Below are 17,991 nucleotides of genomic sequence, written 5' to 3' on the forward strand. Positions count from 1 at the left end.
GCAGGGCTATGAGGCAACATATTGCTAAAATTAACAGACTGTTAATTCCCTTTACATGCATCTCGGTATAATCTACTTTATTTAAGTAGTGCATTCAAGTTTAGTTTGCAGTGTTGCAGCTGTGTTGGTCCCAGGATATGAGAGTGACAAGGAAGATGAGGAAATATCTTTTATTGAACCAAATTTTGATCATGGAAGGGACAAGCTTTTGAGCTTCACAGAGCTCTTCCTCAGGTCTGGAGAAAGTAACCAGAGTGTTATTTAGGAACTTCTTTTTCTCTTCTTGTACCGTTTAAAAGAAATATGAATTAGAGTTATACAGCTGGCCTGATAAAAGACCACCTTTTGTAGTCAAATGCAAAAATATACACTCACTCATTGGATATATAAAAAATTAAAACATCAGAAACTCTTTTCTGATCAAATTCAACATTTAAATCTGAAGCATGCTATAAAACAGAATACCTATGCTACATTACGCATAACCTTGTTTAGTTTACTACTCATTTTTAAAGGAGTTCATTTTAAATTTGTCATAGTGAGAGGTTACAAGAGACTTACATTATTAAACATTTCATGTGTCAATTGGGTTTTTGTTTACTTCAACAAGCATTAAATGGATAATAACCATAAAAGGGAAAATGAGCATTTTTATTTTAAGTGAACTTGCCAGAAAAATATCTTCATTTTTGCCTCTACCCATTACCCAATCCCCAACGCTTAAAAAAAATAATAAACTAGTCAAATAGCACAGCACTACTATCCTGCTCCACTGTGAGCAAGTCAATCAAGAAAATAATATCCTTTTGCCATTACCAGAGCAGCTATTCAGCTTCAAATATACCATTGAGTTTATCTTGCAAACGACAGTTTACCTTTTCTTTTTCCAAAGGGTTGGGGAAGAGGTGGAAGAGATTTAGCAAGCCACCTCCAAAATACAAAAGGAAAAAAGTTGCAATGAATGATGTATCCTCATGCGAGACAGATTACAGTGGAAATGCGTTGGTGGTAAATTAGCAGCACATGGTGCTGCTGTCACCTAATGAGGAAGGAAAATACACTGCCTATAATTTTTTTTTTTGGGGGGGGGGGGGAGACAGTAGGAAAGAAAACTGAAGATCATTGAAATAATGACATAAGAACCAGATATCAAATTGATGTTTCTTCAGCACAGTTTCTTATTTTACCACCACCTAACTGAAAACTGCAGTTAGTCTATGAATCTGTTTCAAATTCTAGCACTACCTATACTGAAACTTTTGTCAATAATACATAGCAATAGCACCCACAGACCCCAATCGGAATCAGGTCCCCATTGTGCCAGGCCCTGTGTTTATTTAAAAGATTAATTTCACTTTAAATAGTAATGCTAACTTGATATAGACTAGTACAGTAGATAAAATTCTCATTTAATTGGGTGTGGTTGGATTGCTGGACAAACCATTTCAAAGCAGAAAGAAGTCAATAGGTAAGATGCATTTTTCCCCCTCTGTCAAAGACATGACCATCAAGACTAATAGGGAAGTTACTCATAACAAGAAGGTCAAACATAATTATTCATATAATAGTTTAACATAGTGGCTCTCAAGCTTTTTTCATTTGCGGACCTCTAAAAAATTTCAAAACGAGGTACAGACCCCTTTGGAAATCTCAGACAATCTGCAGACCCCTCAGGAGTCCACTGACCACAGGTTGAGAACCACTGGTTTAAACACAATTACTTCTATTGAACAACATCAGCTACTGCTTTTCAAATAAGGTCAAGCAATATCCTTTCTATCTTTTCCTAATATGGAGTTTACATAGCATTCTACTTTTTGAAAACATTAACTAAAGAAATTACTAGCAAAAATACTTTGGATAAGGAAACATCCTTTAACAGCTTTCAAGGTTGTTTTGTTTAAGTTCATAAAAGCAACATTCCATTTATCATACTAATGTTTCCAAACTTTGTTAGAGCTACTTATCTTACTGCCTTCAACTCTTGTCACATATATATTACAAATGCATATATAGTCTTCTCATAATAAGTCTAGAATAAGCCACTATGCTGTTATGCTCCTAACTGCTTTGGAATTAGACTATTTGTGGTTTCTAAATGGCAAATGAATTTACAAAAAAATGCTTACCTACCTTTCATAACTGTTGTTCTTCAAGATGTGTTGCTTATGTCCATTGTAAGTAGCTGTGTGCGAGCCGCATGCACAATCGGAAGGTTTTTCCCCTAGCGGTGCCTGTCGGGTCAGCTGTGGAGTCCCCTGGAGTGGCGCACTTATGGCAGTGAGTATAGGTCCCTGCCGACCCGCCACCTCTTCAGTTCCTTCTTACCGGATACTCCGACGGAGGGGAGGTGGGTGGGTCTTGGAATGGACATGAGCAACACATTTCGAAGAACAACAGGTATGAAAGGTGGTTACGCTCTTTTTTCTTCAAGTGATTGCTCATGTCAGTTCCAAGTAGGTGACTCCCAAGCAGTCCCCCAGAGGAGGGGTAAGAGTTCACCGAGCTGCCAGCTGTAGCACAGCTCTACCAAATGCAGCATAGTCTCTCGCCTGCTGAGTGATGGCATAGTGCAATGTAAAGGTGTGAACAGACAACCATGTCGCCGCCCTGCAGATGTTCTGAATGGGGACCTGTGCCAGGAATGCTGTAGATGAAGCCTGCGCTCCTGTGGAGTGCGCTGTCAATGCAGGGGACAGAATCTTTGCCAGGTTATAGCACATTCTGATGCAGGCTGTGATCCAAGAAGAGATTCTCTGAGACGAAACAGGGAAACCCTTCATTCTTTTGGCAATAGACATGAAGAGCTGCGTCAACTTCCTAAATGGCTTTGTTCGCTCTATGTAAAAGGCTAATGCCCGTCTGACATCAAGAGAATGTAGCATGCGTTCCTTGTCATTGGCATGCGGCTTAGGACACAACACTGGCAGAAAGATGTCCTGATTCGCGTGAAATTGTAAAACTGCCTTAGGGAGGAAAGCTGGGTGCAGCTGCAATTGTACCATGTCCTTATATAAAACGGTATAAGGGGGCTTGGACGTCAAAGCCTTGAGCTCAGAAAGCCTCCTGGCTGATGTTACAGCCACTAGGAACGCCACTTTCCAAGACGGGTAGAGCAGAGAGCATGTTGCTAGAGGCTCAGAGAGAGGGACCATAAGCCTTGAGAGCACCTGGTTAAGATCCCATGGAGGGATCAGTTGTTTTACTTGGGGTACCATCTGTCCAGCCCGTTGAGGAACCATAGGCCAACCATAGGGTTAGTAAACACCGAGCGTCCCGTTGAGCCAGGATGGAAAGCTGAAATTGCCGCCAGGTGCACCATTACTGACTAAACTGCCAGCCCCTGTTGCTTCAGGTGAAGCAAGTAGTCCAGGATAAACGGAATTGGGACTGTAATAGAGGAGTACCTTTCTGGAGAGACCAAATGGAAAATCTCTTCCACTCTGCCAGATGAGTGGTGTGAGTGGAAGGCTTCCTGCTGCCAAGGAGAACCTCCCAAACAGGGTCTGAGCAGGTAAGTTCAAGCACATTCAGCCATGGAGTTTCCATGCTGCGAGATGGAGAGAATCTAGGTTGAGGTGCTGGAGGTGGCAGTGTGATCAAGTCCAGAACCAAGGGCAAAGTCATGAGCGTATTCACTGACAGGTCCAGCAGAGTGGTAAACCAGTGCTGATATGGCCATGCTGGTGCTATTAAAATCAATGACACTTTCTCTCGCTGGACCTTGTGGATGAACAGGAAAGGCAGGAATACGTACATCAGGTGCCCTTTCCAGCACAGGAAGAAGGCATCTGCGAGTGAGTCTGGGCTGTGGTTCAGGAAGGAGCAGGGGTCCTCCTGACCTTCCAACTCACAGAGGTCCTCCCGTGCAGGTGCTTCCCGCGCAGGGGCAGATGCGGCGCTGGACACAAACTCTGTGCCGGGTTCAGTGCCAGCCTGGGCGCTGGGCTCCAAACCCCTTGGTGGTTCCCTCACCATGGAAGCAGACAGAGGTCCCCATCTGTCCGAGGTGACCGAAAGTGACCTGAAGCTTGGCCCGCGGGCTTGATGATACGCCCATGGGGTCCAGAATGGCCACTGAGTGGGTGCCTGTCACTGTAGCGGCCCGGGCATCATCAGAAGTTGTTGTGTCTTGTTATGCCTGGAGTGATGAAACGAGTGCCAGATGCATCTGGAAACATATGATTCCAGCTCCGACTCAAGAGTCCGATCTCTGGCTCCATGGCGGTGCCGGGCAGGACAGTGCTGGTGCTGAGGCGAGGACAACCGATGGCGCAGCATGTCCAGTTTTCCCTTAGACAATCCAGCCCTCCTGCGCAGTGCTGGAGCTGCCAATGCCAGTGCTCTCTGTGTTGCCTGCGCTGTCAGCTCTGCCGGCGCTGGGGAGTGCTGGGTTACCATCTCTATGAGGTCCCTGGAGGCTTCAAATGTGTCAGGAACGGACGGCATGTTCAACACCCCAATGTAGCTCTCCCGTCTCAGGGAATCCAACTGAACTGGATTCAACGGTTCTGCCTGGCGGCCAGAGTCAATGGCTGTCCCTGAGCAGGAGCCGAGTGTCCAGAAGTGGGATGCATTCCATGGGCCCCATCACGCTCCACTGCTCAGACTGTTGTTGAGCACCCCCTTTCATCTCTTCTCTGTTTATGTAGCACCGGCGAGTGAAATCGGTGCTGAGAAGTCACTGAACTTGTCTTCAGTACCAGAGAGCGGTGGTGCCATAGGTCTCTGGGCCCCAAGTCATTCACTGGCACAGTGGCCTCCCTTACTGAGGCAGGCCAGTGCGCTCCACACCAAAGTGCTGGGCTTGGTTTCCAGTGCAGTATGAGCCAGCTAGAGATGGAGAGCTGACTCCATAAGGAGAAACTTAAGTCTAAAGTTTCTCTTCTTAGTCCTTGGGTGGAAGCTCCTGCATCATTTTGCTGTACGAGAAGGGTGATCGTGAAGTTCTAAAGAACTATCATCCAATATGCCTGCTCTCACATGTCTACAAGCTGTTCACCAAAATAATAACAAACCGCAGAGTCTGGACAAGCAGCAGCTGAGAGAGTAGGCAGGTTTTTGAAGGAATTTCAGCATAATGGACCATATCTTCACTACAAAACAGCTATTGGAGTGCTCAAGAGAATACAAATTCCCTTTATGCATTGCCTTCGTCAACTATAAAAAAAGCATTTGACAGCGTAGAGATCGATGGAATGCTGAAAGCTCTTGCAGAGTAGGGCATCGACACAAACTACAGACTATTAGAGGAAGCAAACTGACTGCACTACAGGTATAACTCTGTTCGACACTCCCCTTCGCAACCCAGTCAAAAAAGGTGTGACGCTAGGAGACACAGTTTCACCAAAACTCTTCACAGCCTGTCTTGAAATGGTAATGAGGTGGATGAATTGGAAGGGTGGAATCAGCGTCAATGGAGAGCAGTTAAACCACCTCAGATTTATGGACGATATTGTGTTGATTGCCGAAAACACTATCAAACTACAGAAAACAAAATGTATGTGGTCTGATGCCTTGCCAAAAGCCCAAACAATAGTCAAGGGAGAACAAAAAGAAGAAGTTGAGCAATAAGTTTATTTGGGCCAAAAAATTAACATGTGCCATGATCAGGAAGACGAACTCTCACAAAGAAAGCAAGCTGGTTGGTGCACATTCAATTCTATCAAGGATGTCCTCCAAGAAAAAAAAAAAATCAACAAGGCAACAAGCGCCAACCTCTTCAACTCAACAGTACTGCTGGCAATGTTGTATGGCAGCGAAACATGGGTGCTAACGAAGATAGAGGAGCAACAACTGTCTATCATGGAGAGGGGGATGGAAAGAAGAATTTGCGGGATTTTAATGGCAACTGAGTCCCCAGTGAAGTGATCAAACAGCAGAGTGGAGTGCAGGATGTCATTGTTGAAAGTGGGTACAATAAAATGCGATGGGCAGGGCATATAGCAAGGCTCACTGACAATCGATGGACTGCAGCTGTCGCCAAGCGGTACCCATGGGAACTGAAACGACCACTCGGCCGATCTCCAAAGAGATGGGAAGATTTTATCATGAAAACGCATGGCCGCATATGGAGAAGGAAGCCTAGGATAAGAGAAGAATGGAAGACTTGTTGTGCGATCGGCACAATCTATATGAGGGACTGATTGATCAAGGTGATAGACACTTTTTAGCAAGAACTTAGCTAAACACATGAGAGAAGATTATCAGCAAGCTACTACTGGGTAACTCTTTCTCTCAACTCTGAGAATCATGCATGTCTGCTTGCTGCTTGGAAGAAATATCTTGTGCCAGGTGGATGAGTCAACACTGCCTTGTCCTGGGAAAAGAGAATTTTTGCTGTTTGGCATAGATAGTCAATAGCGATCTGTCCTTTTCATATCATCATATTGGTAACACTCGGTCAGAGGTAGTAAAATTAAGAATCGCATCCAGGAATTCTGACCATGTCCCTTTTAAAGAAAGCTATGCATTGGACATGGAATTTAAGTACTTTTCAGGTTCGCTATTTGCAGAGGCTGCACCCCTGTTCTGCACTTATCAACATAAGGATTGATTTATTGTCACACTTTCAACAGGGTAATGACATCTCTTGAATTTCATTCAGAATGCAGCACGATTAGTTGCTGGTTTGACATCACCCACCATATTATGTCCATCATATGTAAACTTTGGCTGCTTAAAGTGCCATAGTCTCCCCATAACCCTACCAAAAATAAAAATAAAAATCACACTATTTTTCAGCAGATTCGAGAGTGGTTTCATTTGAATGTTAGTGAGATGGTTACTAATTATGCTTGTGGAAGAGTTAGGGCTTTATAAGAACGAGTAATTTCGAAGAGTTGATGCCTTGGAAACAATTCTGTAGCAAGATGAATCTTGTAGCAAGAGATGCTGATCTTAATTCTAGAAAACTGACCGTGTTCTGTAGTCTTTTCTTGCACTAGTACTGACACGTTTAAAGGATCATCAGCTATCTTTGCAGGCATCTATAGTCAATTCTGAAGATGTAACAGAAGAGACAGCTTAATGTTACTGAGTCATATAATCTACCATCTAATGGATACTGTGACATGATGTTCTGATGACATGCTGTAGCCTGACCTGCTGGTAAACCAAGTTTCAAAAAATATTCTCTGAAGCATCAGTTATGTCAAGCCAGAACACCACGTTCCCTCAAACAGATAGGAATGAATCAGTTTCAGCTTATACCTACTGAAGTAATCTTCTGGCGATATTGCTAATATGACTGATGCCAATACTTTTATTCTGAATTTGGTCCCATATTATTTGCTCATCCTGAAGGCTCTGTAAATTCACTTTGGGTCTCCTGAAAACTGCAAAAAATATTAAGTACATATCTACAAGTGATTTTTTTTGTTGCATTTGCTCTATTAGCTCCTATGTTCAATAGCTGAACTTTTGTTTTTAGTTGCAGTATATTTCAAGAACGTGGGATAGAATAACATATTCCAGTTTAAAGAAAAGGAGTACTTGTGACACCTTAGAGACTAACAAATTTATTTGAGCATAAGCTTTTGTGAGCTACAGCTCACTTCATCACAATGGGAGCTGTGGAGTCAGCGCTCAGGGTGGGGACAGCGTGCAGAGACAGCCCCCCCCCCGCCCCCCCGAGGCCGCAGGGGGTTGGACTAGATGACCTCCCGAGGTCCCTTCCAACCATGATATTCTATGATTCTATGATATTCCCACCAACCCAAGTGTACTTTCTGTATTTAGTGGACTAATCATTTCCATCTGCCTTTTCTGTTTGTAATCCTAAATTTGTTATTTATTTTTACAATTGCTTTGATAATCTAAAAATGCACTCCATTCGTTAACAGTATAGTATTAAAAATATACATTACTCTCTATAGATTAAAGGTACTGTATTATGTAGCTGAACTGTAGTGCTTGTCTACATTCGAATATAAACTCTTTAGTGAATGGACCGTGTCTTCTTCAATGGATTAAATAAGCCAAAAAAGAGAAGTCTTTTTTTTATTGGTCAAGCAAGTCATCAGTCATATGACTCTGGGACATGTCTTGCCACAGCAGAGGAACTGCTAGGAGAAGAGGTGGCAATTTTTCTGCTTTCTGATAGCAGTTTTGAATTTCTCTCCTTTTTCTGAGCTACAGGGAATTTGAAGAATTCAGTTTCTTTTCCTAGCTATTTCTGCCTCCAACAAAAACCTCATTTTCTATATTTAAAACACTCCTAAAGGAAGAAGGCATGCCAGGAAATTTGCTATTGAATAGGTTGTCTAAAAGATCCAGAATCTTAATCTTTCCACAGAGTACAAAACTGAACATATTACACAGTATTACTACATCAAGTATACCTTCTTAGGCTTTTTTTTTTTTTTTTTTAAATGCAGAGTATTTGGAAGTTTCCAGCTAATGAAAGTATAAACAAACAATGCATTATGTTCTTCCTGCTATCGTGAACTTTGATCAGAAACATCTTGAACTAAAAGTAAATAGGAACACGCTCCAAATGCTTGTTACTCTCACATACCCAGGAAGAACTTCTGCCAATAAGCTTGAAGTAGGAGGCCTTAAAAGATTTAGGCTGTGACTGACAATTCTTGAACTTTATACATAAATGTATAGCAGAACAACCCTTTAGTGAGGCTTGCTAAACTTTTAGAGCATGATTTTTATGGTATGTTTTGTCTGGTATGCCAAGTGTAGAACTGACTGGGAACCAGTTCAGCCCTGAGAACATGCTGAAACATCCCTGAGGCTACTCTAATTTGTGCTGGATGGTAACAAAACTCCTAAGAGGCCAGCCAAAGATTGCTGGAGCTGCAAGAGCAGTCCAGCAACAAACCCAGTACCTGGAACTGCAAGGAGGTTTGATACAATCAGCCAGGGATTCCTTCCACTTCAGGGGAAACCCCTGCTGCTGAATGAAGCCGGCTTTCTGGCTCCCTTACCCCAGCAGATTGTTAAAAACCCTCTGCTTACAGGTACAAGGACCTAACCCTATGAACGAGAGATCATAGAACTCAAGCACAGAAGGGGGGACAATGGTAGCTGAACTACAAATGGGCTATTTTGCTAGGGAAAGATGCAGCTGGAAGGTAATACAACGGATGTGAAGTCCATGTGAATACCCAGGGATCTACAAGCAAGCATTTTCTATACATCTGTGGACTCCACATCAATGAGATACCACACTACACGTCCACTGTACCAGCACTACTTCCTCATGAAAAGAGACGTGAAAATCACCACAAATTTAAACTGAATTTTTGACTTAATTCTCCTATTTCAGCACAATTTTTTGAGGAAGAGACTAATCTGGATAAGCTAGAACAAAGCCTAATAAGAGTGGACCAATATCACACAGTAGAGATTCTTGCCAGTACCCCTGGAAAAGCAATGGGTGCAGGAACAGCAGCACAGACATTTTCCAGGAGTGCTGTGTACGGAATGATTGGAGGAAAAGAAAAGGGGAAATGAAGAGAGAGACTGGAAGGGTGAAAATGCATACAAACCAAATGAGGGAGCTGCACTATAATGGTGATGAGCAGGTGGTTCAGCAACAAGTGATGCCTTGTTCTAGGCCAGGAGGCTCTGCACTTGCAGCACTTAATTTTTTGGTGGCAGAAAAAGGGCTAGGAAAAAAACAGCTCACATTGCTCTTTAGAGATGGACTCTGGAATATACATTACAGAACTGAACTGTGAGTAACAGTGGTGGGGCTGCGTTGGTGTAAGCATCAACAATGCAGTATGTTCACAAAAGTCATGCTGTTGTGGGTACAGATCCTTTAGGGTTTGGCTTAATGCCCACAGAAGTATTCTGCTATGTCACAGCAGCTCTACTGCTCTCCAAGTACCTATCCCACTGCTCCCACACAGCTCTTCCAGCAGACATATAATCTCTACAGTATATAGCATACATGTGCACCTGTTCACTCTCATTTCTGATTTTGTTCCATTATCTATTTCCTGCACAAGAACACCACAGATTGTGAGAGACACAGAAATACCATCACACGTTGTACAGGTGAAATAGCCAAGAGTCAGGAGTTCCCTATGTCAGGTCAACTCTGGGACTGGAGGCCCAGCATCTGACAACACTCAAATTAAGGTGCTTGATTCAATTATTGCTACAGTTTTTGTTATTGTTTTTTTAAAATTTTTCATTTTCCCTATATTATTCAGAAACAGGTAATATCCAGGCCCAGGTTTGGTGGTGGTGATATCCACATCCTAGACATAGCTCAGCCAATTTCCACTCTCACCTCCTAAACACCCACCTACTTCAGTAAAGTCCCCAAGGATATAGTGGTCCTCCAGCCAAATGGGGGGGGGGAGTGGACAGCATTGAAGAGTAGCTCTGGGAGCAACATGGAGAGATACACTGCTGTACTTGGAGCAGGGTGGATAAAAATCAATGTTTTAAAAAAAAAGTGGATCTAAAGATAGTTTTAATTAAGACACATTATAGCTCAAAGATATCCCATCATGGAATAGGGATTATACATTCTAATGCTATAGTATAAGACAATATTCATGTAATGTTTAAGAAAAGTTTTGTAAATGAGTTCCAATAGTTCAAGGATTAGGGACCCAATCTTACGGGGTTCCAGGGGCTTCTGTATAGATTTAGGTTAATCTTTCTATCTACGCAATGGGACTCAGTGTTCAGTCTAGAACATGGGCGGGCAAACTTTTTGGCCTGAGGGCCACATCAGGTTTCCAAAATTGCATGGAGGGCCAGTTAGGGGAGGCTGTGTCTCCCCAAACAGCCAGGCACAGCACGGCCCCCGCCTCCTACCTGACCCCCCTGCTTCTCGCCCCCTGACGGCCCCCAGGGGACTCCTGCCCCATCCAACCCCCTGTTCCCTGACGGCCCCCAGGGGACTCCTGCCCCATCCACCACTCCCTGTCCCCTGACCAGCCCCAGATCCCCAACCCTGACTGCCCCCTGCTGCCCCATCCAACCCCCCACTCTCATTCCTGAGTGCCCCCCTGGGACTCCTGCCCCATCCAACCCCCCTGTTCCCCACCTTCTGACTGCCCCAACCCCTATCCACACCCCTGCCAATCCCCCTGAACTCCCCTGCCATCTATCCAACTCCCCCTGCTCCCTGCCCCCTTACCATGCGGCCTGGAGCATCGGTGTCTGGTGGTGCTACAGCTGCACCGCCCAGAGCACCAGGGTCAGGCCGCGGCTCTGCAGCTGCGCTACCTGGCCGTCCAGAGCATTGCACCGGCGGCATGGCGTGCTGAGGCTGCGGGGGAGGGGGAACAGCAGGGGAGGGGCCGGGGACTAGCCTCCCAAGCCAGGAGCTCAGGGGCTGGGCAGGAGGGTCCTGCGGGCCGCATGTGGCCTGCGGGCCATAGTTTGCCCACCTCTGGTCTAGAAGATACCATCGGAGATGCTTAGTTTTTCAGTTCTCAAACTGTGGATTTGTGTCTCCAGAGACAACATGCTTGTTAACAGCAAAAATGTTTTTAAATAAATAAATAAATATAAAAAGGTGAGAAATAACAGACCTCAACCCTATTGTCCCTCTGCAAATTTGTGTACACAGAGTCAATCTCTTACCTCTCTCTAAAAGTGCCAAGTTTCAAGAAGTTCAATAAACAGAAGACTGTTGGGGGCAGAATAAATCTGGACAAGGAAAAGAAGTCTGGAGATAAATGTGAGATGGGAGGGTCAGACAGTAGAAACAAAAGTGAAACTGTTTGAGCAGCATATTCCAGAAGTCTTGAGGTCTTTCTGAGTGTAGTCTTCATTGATTTGAGATTTACCATCGCATTCTCTCACTAGAAGGAAAAACCTATAATGGCAGCAGGCCGTAAAAGAGACCCAATTTGGGAATATTTTAACGAATTTCTTCTACCTGTGGGTAAGACAGGCACGTGTGCAAAACGCAAACAGTGCAACAAAGAAATGCAAAGTCTGGTTGCCCAAATGAAACAACATCATGAGAAGTGTTCCTTCTCAGCAGGAAGCTGCGTTGAAGATGATGAAAGGAACATCACTTTAAAAATGTATAGTGTGTACCTTCTAAAAATGAAACCTACATCTATCTCTGAGTTGTGAAGAATATGTATTAAGGTTATAACAACCAACAAGAATGCACTTTTATGTAGAAATCCGTGATTAAATCGAGTCTTCCTGACTAGTCAATTTGATTTAAATCAAATCCACCCTGACTTGAAGGCAAGAGGCGGCACATGGGATAGGCCTGATGTGTATCTGCTAATCAATTTCCCTGTTCTGTTTTTTTTCAGAGCTCCAGGATGTGGAAAACAGCCCTAACAGGTTAAAAAGCTAAGTCAGCCCCCAATTAAAATAATTATGTTGTGGAATTTCTCTACATGTATAAGCGAATGTAATCTAAAAAAGCTAACTTTTGCTTTTGACTTTCCAGGAAAAAAACAAAAAAAAACCAAAAAAACCAGATCTGATAAAGTTTGGTATAATATAGTTCTGTTATCTTTGTGTCCTTCACTGATGCTCTGGAGGCTGGAGGAGCAAAACCAGCAAAAGCTGTTTCTGGGTCTGCATACAACCAACTTGACAAGTAACAACAGAGTTCTGAGCTGTGAAAACTGTCACTGAAGTGTGAACAGATTTATTCTTGGATAGCAATATTTGTACCACTAGTGTTATGCTCGTGATCTCTGTTCACACTGACACTAATGCAGTTGAGACAACAAGGCAGCATTTCTGGAAGCAAATCTAATCCAAGCAATGGTTCCCAATCATGCACATCAGCAGGAGCACTTCTGTGTGGACACGAGAAGTGTTACACACATGCTAAGGAGATCACAGAGTGGCTAACATGACGAATTTCATTGGTATAAGGTAGCCCTGGATGAAACAGAAAGTTATTGTTGATAGGATCTAACCCTCCAAAGCTGGAGTAAGTCACCACAGTGCACGTGAGGTGAGACTTTGGAGAAGGAAGTAAGGGTACTGATGGAAATAGTTCCTTTAAAAGGGGGTGTGTAAAGGTGTACTGGACAGGGAAAAACCTAAAAAGAGTTGAGACAAAAAGAGTAGAGGTGAAGGAGAGAATGAAGAGAAAAAGAGAACAGAAAATCTGTAATTTTAAATTATATTTTTGGCTGCTGATCCAGTTCAAAAAAGGGTATCACACTATTGTAATTGCAGTCAAATGAAACTAAGAAATAAGCCTGTCCTCTTAAAAGTTTGGAACCCCATGTCTCATTTCACAGGAAGGAAGAGTAAGTAGATTCCCTTCGACAAGTACAAAATTAAACTCCTAATCAAGCAGTAAGTTCCAGAGGTACAAATGCTCTAGACTATTATTTGCAGCGGAAAAAAAAAAGGTTTTAGGACAACTAAAGGCCAAAAATGCCAAACAAAGAATTTTACAGACACATTTTTCCTAGATATCATGAGCTGCATTACTGAAGCTAGCCTCTGTCTACAACACAGTAGAAAACCGATTAGAAAATAGGCTTAATTTGCATGAACTAAGTTCAATATAACAATAACCAGCGGACAGCAGCATTTGTCCCTTTCTAGTATTGAAAGAATATTGTGCTTTTCAATATACACACCCATCAAATTCCATTTTAATTCTTTAAGCAAAAAGACTCTCCAGGCTAGCAATGCACACAACTAACTAGTTTAAGATGTGAAAGTCTTACTGGCAAAGAACAGTCAACCGTAGGATCGCAAAAAAGCAGGCAGGCATCAATATTTCATCTATTTGTTTAGAAAGAGGTAGCATATTTTGGGCAGAGTTAATCTGTATGCCTTAAAACTTTGATCACCATCTTTCTAAGCAATCAACATATAGATATTTACAAATACATATCTGAGTAAAAATAATAATATATAAAATACATTTTTTAAGTTAAGGGACAATCAAGTTATTTGAAACTAGGTCTGTTTCAAAAAGGGATTATAAATAGCTTCAGGTAGTATAAGGTCTCAAGAACCCCCTGCTAATTTGTAATTTTACAATCAAACCGCTGTTTTTCCACATGTTTTGTTGCTGTGTAAAGTACACACAGATACTCACACAGGAAACGGATTGGTTGTATGATCATACACAAAAACACTGACAAGTATTTTCTCTCATCTTTCAGTTATAGTAACAGATAGCATTACTTGTAATAAAGGGTAGTAAACGCAGAGAACATTCATATTAAAGAAGTAACAGTCTCCCTTTAAAAAGAAAGGCAATATAAAATAATTAGAGTTTACCTGTTGCTTCTGGTATGCAGTGTTTGGATTAATTTTGGACTCCAAAAGAAGAGAACCTGAAGGAATTAAAAAGAAGACAGTTCTGTTTTACTTCTACAATTGCATTGTGAATTCAATAATGGGGATTGAAAAATTCTTTTTTCAGTCACTGATACATTAAATACACATTAAAAATACACACAACCTAAGACTATGTTCAGAACCTCATCCCCAATCCTGCAAACAGGTACGTAGATGCTTTATTTTACTGACATGAGTAGTTTCACTGAAGTCAACAAGACTCCTCACAAATAAAGTTAAGAACACGCATAAGTATTTGCAGGATTGGGGCCTTAATCTCCATAATCTATTTTGACTTCATTATTTCCTACCCCAAACAGCATTTATGGGTGAGATGATCAAATTAGAAAAATAAATGGTTCCTAAGATGTGGTCCACAAAGCACTTCCTGGTGGTCTGCAGACACCTCACTGGTCACATGATGCTGGCTCTGCTTGTTTCCATCTGCTAAATCTCATTAAAAAATTCATGATCCATGTCAACTTCTTGATACTACTTTTCCCATAGAAGCAATTACTGTAGTTGCCACAAAAATGTTTTCTATCACCAGGGGGAGGTAGTCCACACAATCACATTATAAAACCAGGAATTACGAGTAACCTTAAAAGAAATCTAAACAGGTAAAGATATGGAAATGCACAGTTAAGGCACCCGTACAACCCTGTGACAACAGGCAGAGTTAAAGTTGTATGGGGTGCCTTAAGTGTGCTTTTCCATACCTTTACCTGTTTGAACTTCTTTTAGGTTAACCTTAACTCTGAATTTCCTGGGTTTTTAGTATAATTACAACATCATTAATATTTTTTTATTTAGTCATTCTTACCCATAAGTTACCTTCACTGAACCTTACTGTCCAGGAATTTAAGAGAAATTAAAATACTTAAACCCATTTTTCTTAGTGCAAATCTCTGAAGTTTCTAAAAGGTGAGAAGCAATTCTCCATGAATAAACAGAATTTGAAAAGGACAATTGTAATTAAAATGGTCATTTCTGAATCTCATGGTGGGAGCCAACTTTCTGAACTGATCACCAGAAATTAATGTTCAATACCTGAACAGTTCATTAATTATAAATCCATAATTTAAAAACCTTTGTTAACAGTATGGAGAGAATTACTGAAAGAATCTTACACTTGTTTCTCACACTGTCAGTCACAAACCCTGGGTTTAGACATACAGTCCTTATCTGAAGGATTTCCAGTGACTTCAATAAGAATTTTGGTTAAATAAGGACTGCAGAATTAGACCACATATTACTTTTTCAGCAAGATGGCTACTAAAAGCAGTAGAACTGAATACCAATGTTAATGATAGTTCCGCCTGTGATAAAAGTGCTTCTTACTGCATAAATTTAGAATGACACACAAACCACGTCAGTAACAGAATATGTAGTTTTTAAAAATTACAAATACATTCACTTTAAAGGAGACACGGTATTTTTTTTTTTTTAAACTTACCTGCAATTAGTGTACTACTTATTAACTCTAAGGCCTTGTCTACGCTATAGTTTTGTCGACAAAAGTTACGGCGCTTTAAACCACCCTCACATGTCCACACTATGCTCCTTGTCAGCAGAGCACACCCACACTAGCAGCTCTTGCATCGACACAGAGCAGTACACTGTGGGTAGCTATCCCACTGGGCAACTGGCCACAGGGTGCTTTGGGAAAGGTTTGCAATGCCTCATGGGACAGGTACAGCATCACATGATGCACATCAATCTGATCGTTACATGGGCATCCTACTAGATTACCAGCTGCTTTTCAACTGAAGTGGGGGGAGAACGTGGGGAAAGTGTGTGATGGAGTGTATGTGTGTGCACGTGCAGAGAGACAGAGTGTGTGTGATGGGGAAATGTGTGTGTTGGGGGAGGGAGGGAAGAGGAGAGCAAGTGTCGGAATGCAGTCTCCAAGTTCAGACAGCTGCCGAAACCAATAAATCCTGAAGCAGGCCCCCTGGCTCATCAGCCCCCCGGCTCTGCACCGCACAACAGTCTCTCCCCTCTTCCCCCACCCCTCAGCAGCAGCCTGCTCTGCCTGCCTGCCAGCCAATTCCACATTAAAGGTTCTGTAATTCCCTCAGAGTTCTCCCACAGCCTCCTAAGCTACCAGAAGCAGTATCCTCAGCAGCTCCATGCGCTCTTCACAAACGCTGAGGAATGTCAGCTTCCCAGAGCTTTGAAAGGGGAGGGATGCATGCCTGTGTAGCTAGATGCAGAGTAGCAGAGTTCAAAGGACTGAGCAGAGCAGTCATGCTGGGCGTTGTGGGATACTAGGGAGGGCAAGTTATGTCAACGTAACGAACAGCAGCCTCTACACTGATGTTTTAATCACTTTAACTTTGCGACAAAAAGCTGCCTTTTGCCAACAAAACTATGTAGTGTACACAAAGCCTAAGTCCCAAGTTCAGGATTTTGTTTGTCTTGCAACCACCTAAAAACTCTCCTGAACTGTTGATGATTCCAAAGAGAGATGGTTGTTCATATATCATCAACTGTTGCATAACAGAATCCTCAACTCAGACGCCAACAGGTAAAGAAGAGGAGAAATAGATTTTCATGTGTTTTAAAATTTGAATCTATTTGCAAGTTTAAGTTCACACAGTACATACTGTGGACCTGAACTATTTTTTCCTCTCAGAAGTTTTGCTGTATACAAATATTCTTTTGTCAGCTAATCATATATCTGCTAGCCCAATTCTTTCTTTTTCTAAGGAAGTTGTAAACAGCCTTAAGCCATCTGTGAAGATCCTGTCACACACTGACTTAAAAAAAAACAAAAACAAATCAAAAACACATACCCACTGAACTGACAAGTCCTTTTTGATTATAAAAGTGTGTGTAGAAATACTAAGGGCCCGTCTACACATGGACCTATTCAGAAATAACTCCATGTGTGTACACTCAATCCATGTTCAACAGGGCACTCTTATTCTGGAAATGTCCACACATTATTCAGGAACAGCTGTTCCTGATTATCTTCATGAGCAGACAAGACCTAAAAGGACTCTAATCCAGCTATTTGATATTAATTCAGGATTTTGATATGGATCACTACTATAGAGGTCTCCTCAATATTTTTATATTTGTAAAGGAACCAAGGAGGACGAAGAATCTCACTATAAAGAAGGTTTCAGAGTAGCAGCCGTGTTAGTCTATATTTGCAAAAAGAAAAGGAGTGCTTGTGGCACCTTAGAGACTAACCAATTTATTTGAGCATAACTTTTGTGAGCTTCTGTTCAAACACTCACCTTGGTAAGTAGCAATAACAGGAAAGAACAGCACAAGGGAGCAGAACAGAATTTTGCAGTAATGCTATGTAATTTACTTCAGTGTGGCAGACCTTAATTTTAAGTTTTTTAAAAAAATTGTGTAAATACATTACATGCAAATGTATGTTTTCCTCATGATTAACTTAGCTAACTTCTACAAAGTCCTATTGAACCAGAAATGTTAAGCACTAGAATGTGTGTCCCATTTAGATGGATAGACGGGATAAATATCAACTTGTGATAGGAGATTATTTCTATACAACTCGTTTTGCTTTTGGGAACCCAGTTGTGCAGTGCGTCTTTAACTGCCATCCTTGTGAAAAGGCAACAATTCAGCATTATCAGAACAAAATAATCTCTCTTACAATATGGAGTGGGAAATATTGTCGGAGTTGGTTTTTTTCCCTTAAGCAAGGCTACCATATAAAGCAATCACTGGTAATGTGTTCAATGT

At 42.0% G+C, this 17,991-nt stretch overlaps 1 protein-coding gene across 1 annotated transcript in view; it reads right to left on the reverse strand.

The window, feature by feature from the left end:
- Window positions 1-17,991, reverse strand: part of PPP4R3A (protein phosphatase 4 regulatory subunit 3A) — a 74,884-nt gene that overhangs the window by 47,772 nt on the left and 9,121 nt on the right. The window contains exon 2 of the mRNA XM_074956124.1: window positions 14,209-14,264. Coding sequence (XP_074812225.1) covers window positions 14,209-14,264 — 56 coding nt within the window. The remainder of the gene's footprint in view (window positions 1-14,208; window positions 14,265-17,991) is intronic.

Source organism: Natator depressus, chromosome 6 (genome assembly GCF_965152275.1).
Source record: "Natator depressus isolate rNatDep1 chromosome 6, rNatDep2.hap1, whole genome shotgun sequence".
Classification (NCBI taxonomy): Eukaryota; Metazoa; Chordata; order Testudines; family Cheloniidae; genus Natator; species Natator depressus.